At 38.0% G+C, this 16,513-nt stretch overlaps 1 protein-coding gene across 2 annotated transcripts in view; it reads right to left on the reverse strand.

Annotated features, from left to right (window-relative positions):
• Positions 1-530: 530 nt before the first annotated feature.
• Positions 531-16,513, reverse strand: part of LOC139120308 (uncharacterized) — a 40,846-nt gene continuing 24,863 nt past the window's right edge. Inside the window, exons 1-2 of one of the 2 annotated variants that reach the window (XM_070684637.1) lie at positions 5,180-5,339; positions 531-2,980 (exon numbers count right to left, since the gene is read on the reverse strand). In XM_070684637.1, the coding sequence (XP_070540738.1) occupies positions 1,374-2,234 (861 nt within the window). In that variant the 5' untranslated portion in view covers positions 2,235-2,980; positions 5,180-5,339 and the 3' untranslated portion in view covers positions 531-1,373. Of the gene's footprint in view, positions 2,981-5,179; positions 5,340-16,513 lie in introns of those variants that run through there. The other variant, XM_070684638.1, reaches the window with a different exon arrangement.

A 16,513-nucleotide genomic window follows, 5' to 3' on the forward strand; every position in this document is an offset into this window, starting at 1 on the left:
ACGTTAAAGCACCCGTTATTTGGCTTGTCAACTTAGCGTATATATGTGTAAAATGCATTTTTATTGCTTACATTTGAATTCTAGTCAGGACGAGCAGTCACTGTTCAACAATAACAATGCAGTTTACATACTTACGGGCTTCGTTGACAAGCTGAACACTGTGTATATCAACATGCCTTGGGGAGTGGAACAAAGAATTATGGTTCACATTCAAAACAAAAATGGTGGAAAAAATATCAAAAGTTAGCATTACTGGCCCTTTTATGCAAATTAACTGGTGCTTTTTCTGTTTCTTGTCCCAATGGTAGGTTTAAAAAGAAGGTATAACCCTCTTGCAAACAGTGCACATCGTTGTCACTGACGATATAATTCTACTCGGGACAAGAGTTCGGTTGTTAACGACAACATTACGCACATGATGTATCAAAAAGTTAAATAACGGGAATTTTAGCGTAATTTTGGGAGTAGAACAAATAGGCCTAACTAAAGTTCAGTAAAATGGAACAAAACTACTTGAAAATACATAAAAGTGACAGTTTTAGGACTTTATTTCTGTGTTTCAAGTTATGTCCAATAACAGTTCACTTAAACTCTTTCTTTGAGCGTTATACTCTCGAATAACACGCCACGAATATAAATTAAATATCATTTTACGATTTGAAATTCCTAAAATATACATAACCGAGCATGTTCAGGAAAACATGTTTTTGCAAATCGCTAAATTCGTAGATTTATGGAATGAATAATTCATTTTGGCTAGAAGATGCAAAAATTTACCTCCAAGAGGTACGTTTGTGTTTAAATTTGTTCATGAAAAATGCGATTCAAGCAGAAATATTACCTAATAATTAACGCTTTACCTGATGTTCGTCGTCTTATGGAAGTTGGTTGGCTATGGCGATTTGTAAGTATATAGTTTTTTCTCTATGGTGCAACCGTTGGAAGATTGGTGGCGTAAGTAACGCTGGAAAGTAGTTTTATATCAACCAAAAAATGACAACATTTCACTAAGTCTATTTACATCAAAATGGAGAAAATAATAAGAAAATGGACGGAAATCTCAAAATTCTATAAACCTTCTCTTATATTGTCCACTACAGTCACCAGAATTCACGTTTTTCATTCGCTGCTCAGTGCGTCGGTCACCTCTGGTCAAGTAGTCAGTGTAAATGGAAGTGACGTCAGAGCGGAAGTGACGACAATCCGGTGAGATTTAAATCATCCCCGTGTAATACAGCTCTAATCGAGATCATAGACTTTTCTTCGTCCTTGGCGAACCGAGTTGTCTCAGTTTTATTTTTATCCTTCAATCAATGTCTTTGGAATGTGGCAGATCATTATTTTCCCTAAAAATGGTCTTTGCAACACACACACTAATCCCAGTAGTTGTTGTGGGAAAAGAATCCGGGTACATTAGCCGTGTGCAGCACTTTGTTCCAATTTTTCCGTTTCTCCGATAAATGGCCATCGTCTCGCTCGGCTTCGAGATTCCCGTCGAGCTTCTCTGGGATCTCGATCCCGTCTGACCACGGCTTCAGTTCCCGTTCCTTCGGGACATCGCGCTCGCCAATTTTCAAATTTTCTCTTTTCACTTTATTCTCGTACACTGTGATGTCATAGTCGGCCGTGTTAACCACGGCGGGCTTTTTCTTTTTGTCTGATTTTTTGACAGCCTTTGTGACTGTTTTTTTACTCGTTACAGCGCTGGCTTCCCAATAGTTGTTCCCCTTCATCCAGGCCGGAATGTTCGTCTCCTTGACGATTTTGTTATACACTGGCCGTCCATCCGGTCCAATTTCGTCGCATTCAATTTGCTTTTTCCACGGCTCCAGTTCTGGTTCTGTTGGTAGCTCCTTCCCGTTAATTTTCAAAACTTCTGGTTCTTTTTTCCGAGGTTTGAGCACCTCCGGCGCCGCTTGCACTGGCAGGGTAACCGACGTTCCATCATCTGTGCTCTTTTTTCGTTGCCGACGCTTCGACTCCTCTTCGAGGGTCGTTAATTTCTTCTCCTTCTCGTCTACTTCTTTCTTCTTCAGCGGGGGCCTGTTCAACGCTTTCGGCGGCGGGAGCCGTCCGGGGCTACCGAAACCGACCCATGACGGCTTGTATTGCTTGTTGCCGTAGACTCTCTCCCAGGCTTTGTTGAACGAATCTGTGGTAACATTTCCCCCGGAGCTTATAACCTTCGACTGCGCTTTCTCGTACGAGCTTCTAGTACCGTCAGAATCCGCCATCTTTGCAGGATAGACGCCTGGATTCAGAGCAGGCGGTCAACAGTTGGGAAAGGATATCTTTAAAATGACGGTAATATATAGTACGCGGTGCGTCTTTACAGCAGCAGTATTTGAACAACTTCACGGTCACAATGCGTCCTGGAGCGGCCTTCCGTTCAATCGTACAGAGAATCAACGAATCCGGTTGGCCGTGTAACGGCAGTTGCTAAGCGATACATTACAACCTTGCGCTGGTATAGTGATTTCTTTTTAACTCTAAATTATAGCCCGTGAGGACGTGAGATATGCGCAGCTATGACAGGCCGACGGAAGTACACTCCTGTTGGCGAACGCTCGTTGAATTTTAATTAACCCCGCTGGAAATTCACAAGAACGAAAAGTAGTTTGTTTGGGTTTTTCGTTGACGTGAAAATCGGCGCACGCATTGTATGCTGTTTGCAAGTATAATAGTAAAGTCGACTGAATGCGAAGTTCATCGAGCTAGGGTCCCAATGTCACCGTCTAATGTTACGGTGAGGATACCGTTTCTGCTCAAGATTTCAATCGAGCGGGGAACAGCAATGCCCCGTGGGAAGAAAATCAGGTGCCGTCGACGCGAAGTAAGATTAATGAGGGATTCAGTCTATTAAGCTTCATATATTCCAAGAGTATTTTCCATGGACGGTAATTATATGGATCTGACTCTCCGGGAATACGAAGCTCCAAACCAAGTATCCAGTTTTCGTGCGACCATTGTACGCCAGGCCCTGCAAATAGAGACAGAAAATAGAAACGGCAATTGTTAGAGGCGTCATTCGAAGTCTCGGACTATTGCAAGACTACTCAAATGACATAAATGCTTGATTTTAGCTCTTGAAATTCTAAAGACGACGATTCTATGGATTGTGATAGCTTACTTTTGCATGGAGTGACAAAGTAATGTGAAGATCTATGTAAGAATACTGCCATAAAGTTAGCACGTACGCACGCACGCAAACGAGCATTGGCTCAGAGGAAAATACATTGTCGCGCCTACAAGCAATATGTGCTGTTGTGCCGTGGTGTAACATAAAGTATCAGTCGTTTCAAAGGCGGTGAGCATGCTTGTGTATGACGCTTCCACTTCATTTAACTCATGTATGAGAGAGAGAGAGAGAGAGAGAGAGAGAGAGAGAGAGAGAGAGAGGAGAGAGAGAGAGAGAGAGAGAGAGAGAGAGAGAGAGAGAGTTACAAACAAAATTTTATGTAATATATAGACAAACAAATGTTGGATAGGGAAATATAAAGACGTATTGACAAGGTATGAGCCCATTTTAGACTGAATAAGTCGACTCCGTGAAGCCCAAGGCAGTGGAGAGTGTCTCTGCAATATAAAGCGTCATATGCACCAACAATCAGATATGCATATATCATAGACAGACATGTGCGTTGAATCATATGGCGAAATGTGGTTCAGCTGTATAATGGTAAACGAGCCTAACTGTTTTGGATCAAGAGCAAATGGCGCTACTGGATCTATGAAGCAAAGAAATCGTCACTGCGTTGATACATGGCGCATACAAAAAGGCTGGAAGAAATATCATGGATACAAATAAAACTATTTGTACGTTTTGCGCCATACTCGCTGGTCTTGTCGCTGTGTGAATTACACAATTTTTCCTGAAGGATAGAACATTTTTTGTCAATATAAATATGGTTTCGCTGATGGCTGGATTTGTCAGAGAACATTAAAGCTCTGAACTCGGTGGATCGGTTCCGTGAACGAGGGCATACCTATTTGAATGCACTACGTGTCAAAACAAAACGGTTTTTATTGCCAGCTGAAATACCTCATAAAGTGGCTTTTTTGATAAATGAGGTATATTCTCAGACTAGTGCTGACATTCTACCTGGTTTAACTCATTTCCCCATGTACAGACTGCAAGCTCCGTTTATTTTTAGTAGCATTTAGCAACTGACTATTAAATATATTCCACGTAAAAAGACAAGATTTTCCGTGAATATTTCCACTGTGTTCGTTATGTCAGATGTATGTATGTATGTGTGTATGTTCATATATATATATATATATATATATATATATATATATATATATATATATATATATATAATATATATATATATATATATACACTTGTTCCTGTATCTCTCTCCCCTTTTGTCGTTGTTTGTTTGTTTGTTTGTTTGTTTGTTTGTACGTATATCCGTCCGTCGATCTGAATGTTTGTCATCAATCATGCTCTTATCACCCGAGGAGATGGGTGAAGTTACTGTTTTCGAATCGCCAGATGAATTACAATTTCTGGATATAAAAGATACCAGAGACAACCCTTTCGCTGATTTACTGATCTGCATGATCGTAAGTGAACAGATATAGATTAGATGGAAACCGCAAATACTCAGTCGACATTATTTATTCTCTTGGAACATCCATTGTATGAAAAATCACGAGGATACGTCGAGGCCCCTGCAAAACAGGCGATTCCTATAGTAACATATCGCCATGCCTATAAATTGCCAAAATGCTTTGAAAATCAGCGAGACGGAGAGGACCGCTTTTGATTTCAGCAGTCGCAAATATTTTCCGAACCATAAACTATGTAAGTGCCCAATGTTACGGAAATCAACAAACGTTTTGGAGAACTGAACGCCCTTCAAAACGACAAGAAACTGGCACAGTGAAAATTGGAACCGAAGTGTGGAGTATATATATATATATATATATATATATATATATATATATATATATATATATATATATATATATATATATATATATATATATACGGTAAAAAATTGATAACAGTAGAAAACAGGACTTAGGCGTTACTCAGAGTTTATATATATATATATATATATATATATATATATATATATATATATATATATATATATATATATACATATACCTTGATAAAAAGAAAGGGCCCTGTATATTCTTCATCGATGTTCTCAATAAAGCTTACCTTACAGACACATACTTGGCCGCTCAAGGGCAGGGCAAAGTACGTACAGGTATGACGAACGTGTGTGAAGTTTGACTACTACAGCGTTACTGTGCAGCCAGCTTCATAATGGTGCCAAGCTTGTTAATGTCGTCTACCGAGTCGGGAAATGTAAAATAATGACGGGTTGTACAGTCGGTGACGCATCGTATATTCAACTATTTTCTGGAAGGGCGCAAGCGCACCTGCTACTCTGACAGAAAAAAAAGAAAGAAATCCGGCCCCCTACTCTGAATATGAAACACACCCCACTTGGTCGAGTTTACATGTCAATTACAGGTTATTAAAATTTGAGAATACCAATTTCACCCGGCGTCAATACCGGTTAATAACATGTATATGTAACGGCTTTATTGTGTCGAGACCGAGTTACTCTTCACGCACAGCGTATAGGTGATATAGATGGCTCTGCTACAGACCCGCAAGTGTACGACGCCGCTGAGAAAAGCCCTACGGGAGATATTTACGACGGGACGCAGTGAATGAAATGTCAATAATTTAAAACAATTTTTTGGTTGGGTCATTTGAAGGACAAGGATCATTCCTGATATGAGTGGTCTATTCACTTACCACCTGATGCTATACAACTCTCAACAACCCTCCCCAAAACCGTAACAGAAGGGCGATGCACTCCACATTTTGCCTGTATCGCATTAAAATTTTGCACTCACTATTAATAGCGGAAAAAAACAGAGTTAACGGCGAATTTTAGGCAACTCAGAATCCTTTTAGTTGATTTGAATCATCGACGTTTCCACAAGCCGCCAAAGCAGGGCCTCTCAGAAGTTCAAAATTTCATAACGACCTCACATCTAAACTAATTTACCCTGCGCTTCTCTTTCAACGCTGATAAATTACATTGTTAACTTGCCCATTCCCCAATGAAATCGACATGGGCGCCTGTGATCGTTTCCATGGCGATTGAGGTCCCCCTTCCTGCATTGCGTCAGCTCCAATTTAAAGATCGTGCTTTGATTGATGAGAGCGATGTCTCTACTTTTTTTTTGGATGAACTCATTTTTCCATGATTTTAATTCACTCTCTCGCCCGACAGGAAGTTGGCGACTGCACCGAACAGAAATTTGGGAAATAAACGGACAGCGATGGCAATTGAGCGTCAAGAACAGTAGAGTGCTAAGATATAAAAAGATATTAACCAAGATGCACCTGAAGAACGATGGGCTTAATTTACATATTGAAGTGATGGAGACTTGGGGGGTCCTCCATAGCTCGGCGAATCAACCGGACCCCCAGGATTATGTTGATTAGCAATGTCGTTCAACGTAAATTCATTCTTGTTTAATCTTTGGGAAAGCTTTAAAGTGTAACATTAGATCTATTGAAGGTCCCAAGACGAAAAATATTTAGGTCACGGATTAATTTACACTTCTGCTCAATCATCCCCGTGCCTTTGTTGGAGAGAGAGAGAGAGAGAGAGAGAGAGAGAGAGAGAGAGAGAGAGAGAGAGAGAGAGAGAGAGAGAGAGAGAGAGAGAGAGGTGGGGGGGGTTAGAGATGACTCCGAGGTCTATATACAGAAACTAAATTTCAACAATTCCTGTTTGTACATCTATAAAAGAAGAAAGGCAGACGTTGATGTTGTCATTCACGAGATGTCCCAAAGGGACACAATTTGAAAATGGTTTTAAGAAATTTTATATCGGAGATACGATGTCACTTATCTGCATTCCCGTTGTTATGGTGAATATAATACTCGCAACCAGGGCGACACCTTTGGATACCAAACACTAAAAATCGAAAACAAAGCAATTAAAATATCCGTGACCATCGTAAAGGAACTTTCCAATTTCCGGCCGCGAGGGAAAATATTGACATGACTAATGCATCACAGAAACGTAGTCCCAAGTGGTGTTTCTGTTGTAGGGATCGTTAACTTTGGTAGCAAATTCGTTATCAAGGTCTATGAACTTCTTGAATATTATTTTTAGTCCCACATGTAAATTGATTTCACTACTTTTCATCTCCTCGGTACAAATGTAAACATTTACTTATTTCTGATTGCATAGCTCTCTTACGTCGCTGACGTCAAATATGCCGAGGAAGAAATATTTGTCCCTTCTGTCACACATGCAAGGCTCAAAACTAGACTCTGTCAACGGTATTATCAGTGCTTCTCTCAGGGTATTGACAACAGCCGAGAAAGAAATTTGAAGGAGCATTACCAAAAACCAGAGAATTTACATAAACACATTTCAGACGCCCAGGGGACATACATTCTGACTCTCAAATGTCGGGAATACGTTGTTGTATGCTGATCGCATGTTCAGACTCGTTCTAAAACCTGCAGAGTGTAAAAAAGTACAATACCTTAAGGCAGGTTTAGTTCAAGTGGAATTACTGTCGTGTGTTTAAAAGCAGCATTGAAGAGTTAAGAATGGGCCACATAGGATCCAAGTTAATATAAACACTATTCAGACTGCTCCTTGTTCTTGTCTCAAAAAATGGAAAACAAATCAAACTGCCTTTCTGTAGAGGATAGGCGTAGAAGGCAATAATTGACTGGACAGAACCTCGTAGACATTGCCTCCTCAGCGATTATGACCGTTTCGCAAAGTATACATGTTGCCCGTCTGAGACACTTTACATGTCCGATAGCATAGATTAAGCGCCGATGTTCCTTGTGTACACAGCGCTACTGAAATGCTGTAAATCTGACTTGCATCCGACAGGAACTAGGACTACTCTCCAAGGGTGAAACGTGAAGACTTCGAACACATTCCTGCATTACTCTCGTATTTTTTTGAGTTAAAGGTTAGAGGGAACTTAAATGTTAAAATCGACTGTACGACGGCTCTGTCGGTTTCCCTTGAATAATTAAAGAACTATTAGAAAACGACGCGGGCAACAGTGATGGACTAAATGCACCTTGAATACATTATTAAACGATTCGACCATATTTCATGCTTTCATTGTTTACAGGAACTCATAAAATAAACGAAAAGCTTTTCGCAAACATTTAGAAAAATTTATGCTGAATGCACACTATTCAAATATTAAAAGAGCTTTGATGTTTTCTGAATGCTGTTGGTTTGTGTCTATGAATATACATGAACTGACTTTTAAAATTTCTTGTCACATAAGACTGCTAAATTAAGTCGATGCACATAGAATATTTGAAGTTTGAACTGACTGTAGCCCTTGTACCATGTACTATATGATATATATATATATATATATATATATATATATATATATATATATATATATATATATATATATATATATATATATATATATAGAAGAAACTTGGGTTGAAACACACTACCACACCTGGTTGTTAGGTTCCAAACGTATTTATTATACCTCAAACACAACGTTTCGCTCTAAATTTAGAGCTTCTTCAGGTGTTTTCTACAATAAAAAGTACGAACATGAAAATTACAATGGTTGAATTGTGTAGGAAAACGATCAATGTAGAGTTATAAGTCTGTGAAAATCTGGAAATGTACATGAATGACAGGAGAGACTAAAAAATTGAGGTATAATAAATACGTTTGGAACCTAACAACCAGGTGTGGTAGTGTGTTTCAACCCAAGTTTCTTCTATCTTCACCCCATTCCACGCTCCACTGGGGATCACCTGAATTCCTACAGTTTCTTATATATATATATATATATATATATATATATATATATATATATATATATATATATATATATATATATATATATATATATATATATATATATATATATATATATATATATATCGAAGTTTACAGATGTCCTAGATGGAAATTACAGTGTTCGATGCTAAAGCAGAGCGCTACAAATAACAACGCAAAATTACTTCAAGTACAAAGTAATGATATCTGTTACTTAAGTTTCATGCATCTTGCAATCATCAGACAGAAGATTACTTCTTCTGTCTGGTGATTGCAGAGTGCATGAAACTTAAGTCACAGATATTATTACTTTGTACTTGAAGTAATTTTGTCTACAGACACACAGACACACAGACACACAGACACACAGACACACACACACACATATATATATATATATATATATATATATATATATATATATATATATATATATATATATATATATAAATCAATGTATTGATTTAAACTCCTGTTTTCTGTTCACGACATGTAGTGTTAGGTAGTGATGTGCTCAATAATTAAGAGGCATTTTGGAGACGTTTAAATGGTTGTAGCCATATTGTTTGCTTTGATCAAACTGCTGCCACCACTGCACTATATTTACGCCGTCGAATGTCTTTACACATCGGACGCTACGTCGTAACCTCAACTGGCTAATTTGTAGGCTTGGCTTCAACACCAGAAATCGGCAAAACACAAAAATCAACGTTTTACAGTGGTTCAAGTATTTAGTTTCCTCCTCTAACGATTTGACAATGTATGATCTGCTGTCTGTCACCACCACCACCATCACCATAGTTATCATCATTTCCGTCATCATCATCATCATCATCATCCTGTCATCATCGTCATCATCATCATCATCATCATCATCATCATCATCACCATCATCATCATCATCTTCATAGCACAATGATTATAGTATTTATTGTAACAGGCACTGCCAAAACATCAACAGCACGATATCACAACTATTGTTTACAATACCACCACCTTTATAAAACAGTTTTAACCACCGCTAAACAAACACCTTAAAAAAACATTCCTCCTCTTTTAATCATACATTGCGAGTTGTGGTATTCTACATATATCCCCATCGAACACGTTAGACTTCTGAATTCGAAGGATCCCGAAAACGTTCTCCGAGCGACATAAGGGCTGGCTCTGCGCCCAGTTCCATTACACTTATTTGATTATTTCAGATTTCCATCAGGGGGACATTACTGCACAGCCAGTCCATTAGCGAACCGGGAGACACAAGCAAGTTGAAGAGAAAGGTCTATTGATTTCATCAGTGCGGCGGTATCCTCCATCAAAATGAGACACGGTGGGAACATTAGAAACGAAATTGGAGCGCCACTCTAGGGGCGATGTTTGCGATTCGAAGCCTCACCTTAGCCCAGTGATCACGTTTCGGAGGTGTCAAGTTGCTGTTCTTTCCTAACAAGTATGAAAGATACTCACTCAGGGCGAAAACTTGTCTAATCAAATATTTCTCATGAAAGATTATAAATGTTGTTGACTCACGTTCCTCCATTGATTTTTAGCTCACGTGTGTAAACACGTGGGCTATTGTCATAGCGATGTCTGTCTGTTGTCCGTGTGTGTGTGTGTGTGTGTGTGTGTGTTAGTATTTGTGTGTGTGTCTGTCTGTCTGTCTGTCTGTTTACAGGATAAATCAAAAACGCCTGTACGGACTCAAGTCAGATTTGGTAGAAAGGTACCATATGCTACTTGCAAGAACTGATTAGATTTTGGTTAGTGTGGCTTGCATATTAATGAAGTTATGCAATATCGTTTTTTTTCCGTACAATGGTTTCCCTATGGAGACGGTAATGACAGTGTAGACATATATCAAGAAATACTGCACAAAATTTCATGAAACTTTTCACAGATGACAATCTCAGAACATTATGATGATGCTGTGAGTGTCATGTCAATTACCTTCTCATTTGCATATTTAATGAACTTTTGTTATTAGTGAGATAACTCCGAAATTACTGCACCAAACTTGATGATACTTGCAACAAATATTGATCTGATGGATATCTAATTATACTTAGAAGCATTGGGCAGTGTCAAGTTAATAAATAGGTCATTTGCATATTTTATGAAGTTTTGTAATTAGTCATATAACTCCGATATAACTTCACCAAATGTGATGAAATCTGCTGCAGATACTGATCCGACTGATATCTAACTGTAGTGTAAAGCATTAAGTAGTGTGAAATTAATTAGGGGTTCATTTGCATATTTAATGAACTTTGTAATTAGATATATAGTTCTGAAATTACGGCACCCAAGTCTTTGAAATTTGGTACAGATACTGTTTTGATAAATATCTAATTGTACTGAGAAGCATTTGGCAGTGTCAAGTTAACAAATAGGTCATTTGCATATTTTATGAAGTTTTGTAATTAGTGATATAACTCCAAAATAACTGCACCAAATGTGATGAAATCTGTTGCAGATACTGATCCGACAAATATCTAATTGTGGTGTAGAGAATTTACTTGTGTGAAGTTAATTAAGGGTTATTTGCATATTTAATGAACTTTGTAATTAGTGAGATAACTCCGAAATTACTGCACCAAACTTGATGATACTTGCAACAAATATTGATCTGATGATATCTAATTATACTTAGAAGCATTGGGCAGTGTCAAGTTAATAAATAGGTCATTTGCATATTTTATGAAGTTTTGTAATTAGTCATATAACTCCGATATAACTTCACCAAATGTGATGAAATCTGCTGCAGATACTGATCCGACTGATATCTAACTGTAGTGTAAAGCATTAAGTAGTGTGAAATTAATTAAGGGTTCATTTGCATATTTAATGAACTTTGTAATTAGATATATAATTCTGAAATTGCGGCACCCAAGTCTTTGAAATTTGGTACAGATACTGTTTTGATAAATATCTAATTGTACTGAGAAGCATTTGGCAGTGTCAAGTTAACAAATAGGTGACATAACTCCAAAATAACTGCACCAAATGTGATGAAATCTGTTGCAGATACTGATCTGACAGATATCTAATTGTGGTGTAGAGCATTTACTTGTGTGAAGTTAATTAAGGGTTTATTTGCATATTTAATGAACTTTGTAATTAGTGATATTACTCCAAAATTACAGCGTTAAATTTGATGAAACTTGCTACAAATGTTGATCTGATGGATATCTAATTGTCCCATGAAGCATTGAGCAGTGTCAAGTTAATTAACAGCTCATTTGCATATTAAATAAAGTTTTGTAATTAGTGATTAAAATCTGAGAGTACTGTGCGATGAAAAAAAACCTGCTTCATTTAGTGATAACATATATCTTATTGTTCTGTGAAGCGTACTACTATTAATGAACCTGTTGTAAAACACGTGAGCATATTCAGTTCATATCTGGTTATGTGTCTGTTTTGCTAAAACGTATAAGGCGAACAATGTGCATTTTTATCAATTCTACTTTGATCAAGTTTGGTCTTTCAAGAAGAGGTTATGAGAATTTTTATTTAAATAATTTAAATTTGCAGCAGTATATATATATATATATATATATATATATATATATATATATATATATATATATATATATATATATATATATATTTGCGACAGTTTTGCGCCAGATTCATATATATATATATATATATATATATATATATATATATATATATATATATATATATATATATATATATATATATATATATATATGCATCTCATTAAGCAACACACAAAGTGACTCTACTTTCCTCAATTTTATTATAGTATAGATTTTAGAGTTAGAAATATTCAAGGTCTGGCACCTTGTACACTTGACTTGCTGAACTTTCAAATAAGGCATGAAAAACATTACATGTCATGCATGCATGCATGCCTGCCTACCAACCAGTGTGCTAAATTAAGAGAAAATAGCTTCAGGTCACAAGGACCTGCCCCAGGCCAAAGCTTCAGGTCCTTACAGAAAACTGCCGGTCCTCAATAAAGGCAGTTGTTAGCGACCATTAAAGTCAACTTCTCCACCAATACTATGCTTTTGAATGTTGTAATATTTAACTTTTCATGTCCTTTTATTAATAGAGTCAGTAAGTATTCACTCAAAAGACCATTGTTCATATAGATTGCAGAATAGTGTAAGTGAATGATCATGAAATATTCATCTACATGATCTGGAATCTGTAAAAGATCACAGCCCTCATCTTCCTCACTGTCATGCGCACACATTTATCAATGTTTTCCGCCACGGGGGGGGGGGGGGGGGGGGCTATGGGACTAACAGGAGAATTTGACATTTTTTCTAGCCATATCAAATCCCTCACTCTCGGACTATAAAATGATGTCAAACACCAGGGGCCGGGGAATAAAGCAAACACGCAGGGGCCGGGGAATACAGGCAGCGAGGAAGTTTGTCTCTCATAACTTTCTATGGGGAATGGTGTTCTCTACATTGCTGTGTACAATAGCGTTGTTCACGGTTACAGGTTTGTTACTAAATATAGCTGTACGCGCGCGACATCGGACACGCAGCTTGAAATGCGGACAAATTTTATCGTTTTTGCAGCTTGTACTCTGAGTCGCGAATATGCCTTTTAGTATTCATTGTTACACTAGCAGTCGTCTACTAAGATTTGTTTTCGTCGATTTTGCATGCGCAATTTTCAAAAGCGTAATCTAAAAATGCGGACAAACATTTATTTTTGCATATTAATGAGAGAACAGTGACGTAAACTGTGAACAGCCCTATTGTACACTACACGAGGGCATGTGATATTGTGATTTGAAAATGGTTGGCGAGCTGAAAATCACTTCTGAAATTAGCCAACGCAAGTGGTAGAAGAGTGAGTGAATAACTTACTACCCTGAAAACAGTCATGAGTAAGGGGAGTGTATGAATAAATTTTTTATGCAAACATTGATCGCTACGACTTTTTTATTGTAATGTAAAACAGAAGGGAGAAAATACTTGGTATGTATTTTGATATGACGTATGGATTACTTTCAAAATTTTTCAAAAAATAAATATGCTTAAATGTGGCCTCTGTTGCATTGAAGAAACAGATGAAGTTATACTTTTAATTAAAAGGACAAGTATCGTAACTTTTTCTCGATTATAGAAATTACAGACAACATGAATGGCACACGTCGCCACTCGCGGAAATGAATGCATATTTTCTGATCGAAAAGTTTTGCCTGAGCGATTGCTGGGTCTCATCGCCCTTTGAAAGCTTAAAGTTATTAAAATGACTCTGAAAAGTTTGACAGACACTCGATACTGCTGAAAACCATCGACACGATCACGACCGTAAAATCTTAAAAGACGTAAGTTTTTGCGACATTTAGGCCTACAGTCCAGGAAGACGGTGGGTTTTGCCTGCCTGTCGTAAAACGGTATACTTCGAAACAATTTGAAGCCCTACTCTCGGCCTCTGAGAGTATACACGACGGATCATGCAACTCGACAAAACTGTTAATGATAAGGCCGCTCTGTTTTATAAAATGTACACTTGTTATCACGTCGATATATCGTGGTAACAGTCGGCCTTGTGAAATTTGGTTACAGACCAACGAGCAAGCAAGATGTTCTACCGGTCCACAAACAAACGCAGCGAAATTTGAACTTGACTGTCGACTGAAGGTAGCACAATTGGGCTGTCGTGTAACCATCTAGTCCTTGTGTCGGGCGTAGTTCAAAACCATAGAGGTAAAAAAATACCTCCATGTTCAAAACCAAATATGTTTAGTCAACAGCACTGTTCTCGTAGTAGGTTTTTGTCTTGAACTTTTCTATGAACCGTTTAGGCTGTGTTTTGAACGCTTCAAAGGAAAATCAATGCAAAGAAAACGGAGCCAGTTTGATAAAATGAAGGGCTGTATTATGTACATTTGTGTACATGTAAATTCCGAACACTTAAAGTGTAGAACTAGTGAAGTGATACTTGATGTTGTTATCATATGACACAGATATGCTAACATTACCAGGGTTACACTCACTAGACGAGTATTATTATAATATTGTGTCACATTGTTGCACCAAAATCAATCCATTCCATCATTGCTATCTGCATGCACGGACGTAATTCATACTGATCTGAATGTAATCAGCTGCACCGTGCTGTGCGCGTCGATCGGAGGGATTAGACTCTCAAAATTACTATGTTCGACATTGTAACCCCCCCACCCCCGGTCTGGCGTACCATAGAGATCAAATTCCCCAGTACCAGGACACGAAGTGCGATCAATATCCCCTGTTGCGCCGCACTCCCACGGTGGAAAACATTGATAGGTGCACGACATTCAAGTCGGAATCACATGATTCAGAGTCAGTCATCATCTGCATCTGTTACAGGTCTTGACGGAGAAATTTTCATCATTTATTCCAAATTTCAGTCGGTCATAAGGACCGACATGTAGCTAAAAACTTTCGGCCCGACGAGAAATCTGTCGGTCTCGGACCGTCGGACCGACGTTAATTTCGCACACTGCTACCAACCTACCTATACCAACACTGTACTTACCTACCCATATCTACAACCTATGTACCTGCCAACCTAACTACCCACCCACTCGCCTACCTACCTACCTACATACCTGCCTAACTAGCCACCCGCTTACCTACCAACCAACCTACCTACCTACCTACCTATATTTCTATATATCTTTACGATATTGCTGATTAAATTGCAGCATGTGAATCTGAGATTTTTAATACCTATATTTCCGCAAATACTTCTTTCCATAGTCCTATTCAGTAAACAGCAATTTTAATTGACATCCTGGAGATAAAGTGGCACAATTAATTTCATTAAGCTGGTTCTTTCGTCATGACAGCAGGTAAAAACAGATATTGTGAGTACGCTTATAGTTTTCCGTTGTTTGTTTCTGGATGTCGATTGCAGTACAGAGATACATGCGGGTTTTGAGATTTCTTTACTTTTCTGGGCAAAAAACGGTCAAACCAATCTGATGTAAAATATATAAAGAACAGTTTAGTCCGCTCGGAATACATATAAATCTTTCCGATTTTGAAGCGACTTAAATTTCAAACACGCGAGATGTTGGAAAGTAGTCTCACGTAACAATGGCGCACGTTTTAACAGCTTTTAGAAACCTTTTATATCAGTTTTCTTTTTAAAAATTTGTGGGGAACGATTTTACAAGTAGCGTAAATCCATTATACAATCAGTGCCATATATTGCAGTCTTTCAACCGCCAAGCACGAAACCCAGGAAACAAATCGATTCATGTGTGACTACCTTAATTATTTAAGCGATTCGTGGTTGTGAGAGTACAAGTGTATGTAATATTTTAGTTCCTGTCGCAATGCGTTTAGGTAATATCGAACAGCGCCAGGTATACAAAGACAAGTAAATAGCAAACGGTGGGACCTCCGAAGTCTATCATAAAAGTACATAATATCCAATCAAATCCAGAAAAACATGCCATTTCGATTTGGCGACAAAAGACACAATAAGTAAACCCGCCTGTCGTATCCACGTTTGCCACAGAATGCAAATTAAAAAAAAGAGACTCAAATGTAGAGTAATCGTGACTCAAATCAGATTGGAATAATCTGTCTGGGAATTTTCATTCGCTTTAGAAAGGAGTCCAGCACGTCGGAAGAAGTCGCTTGGACGAGGAAGATAATTTTGTTCAGGCCTCTAAGCCT

The sequence above is a fragment of the Ptychodera flava genome, chromosome 20 (genome assembly GCF_041260155.1).
Source record: "Ptychodera flava strain L36383 chromosome 20, AS_Pfla_20210202, whole genome shotgun sequence".
NCBI lineage: Eukaryota > Metazoa > Hemichordata > Enteropneusta > Ptychoderidae > Ptychodera > Ptychodera flava.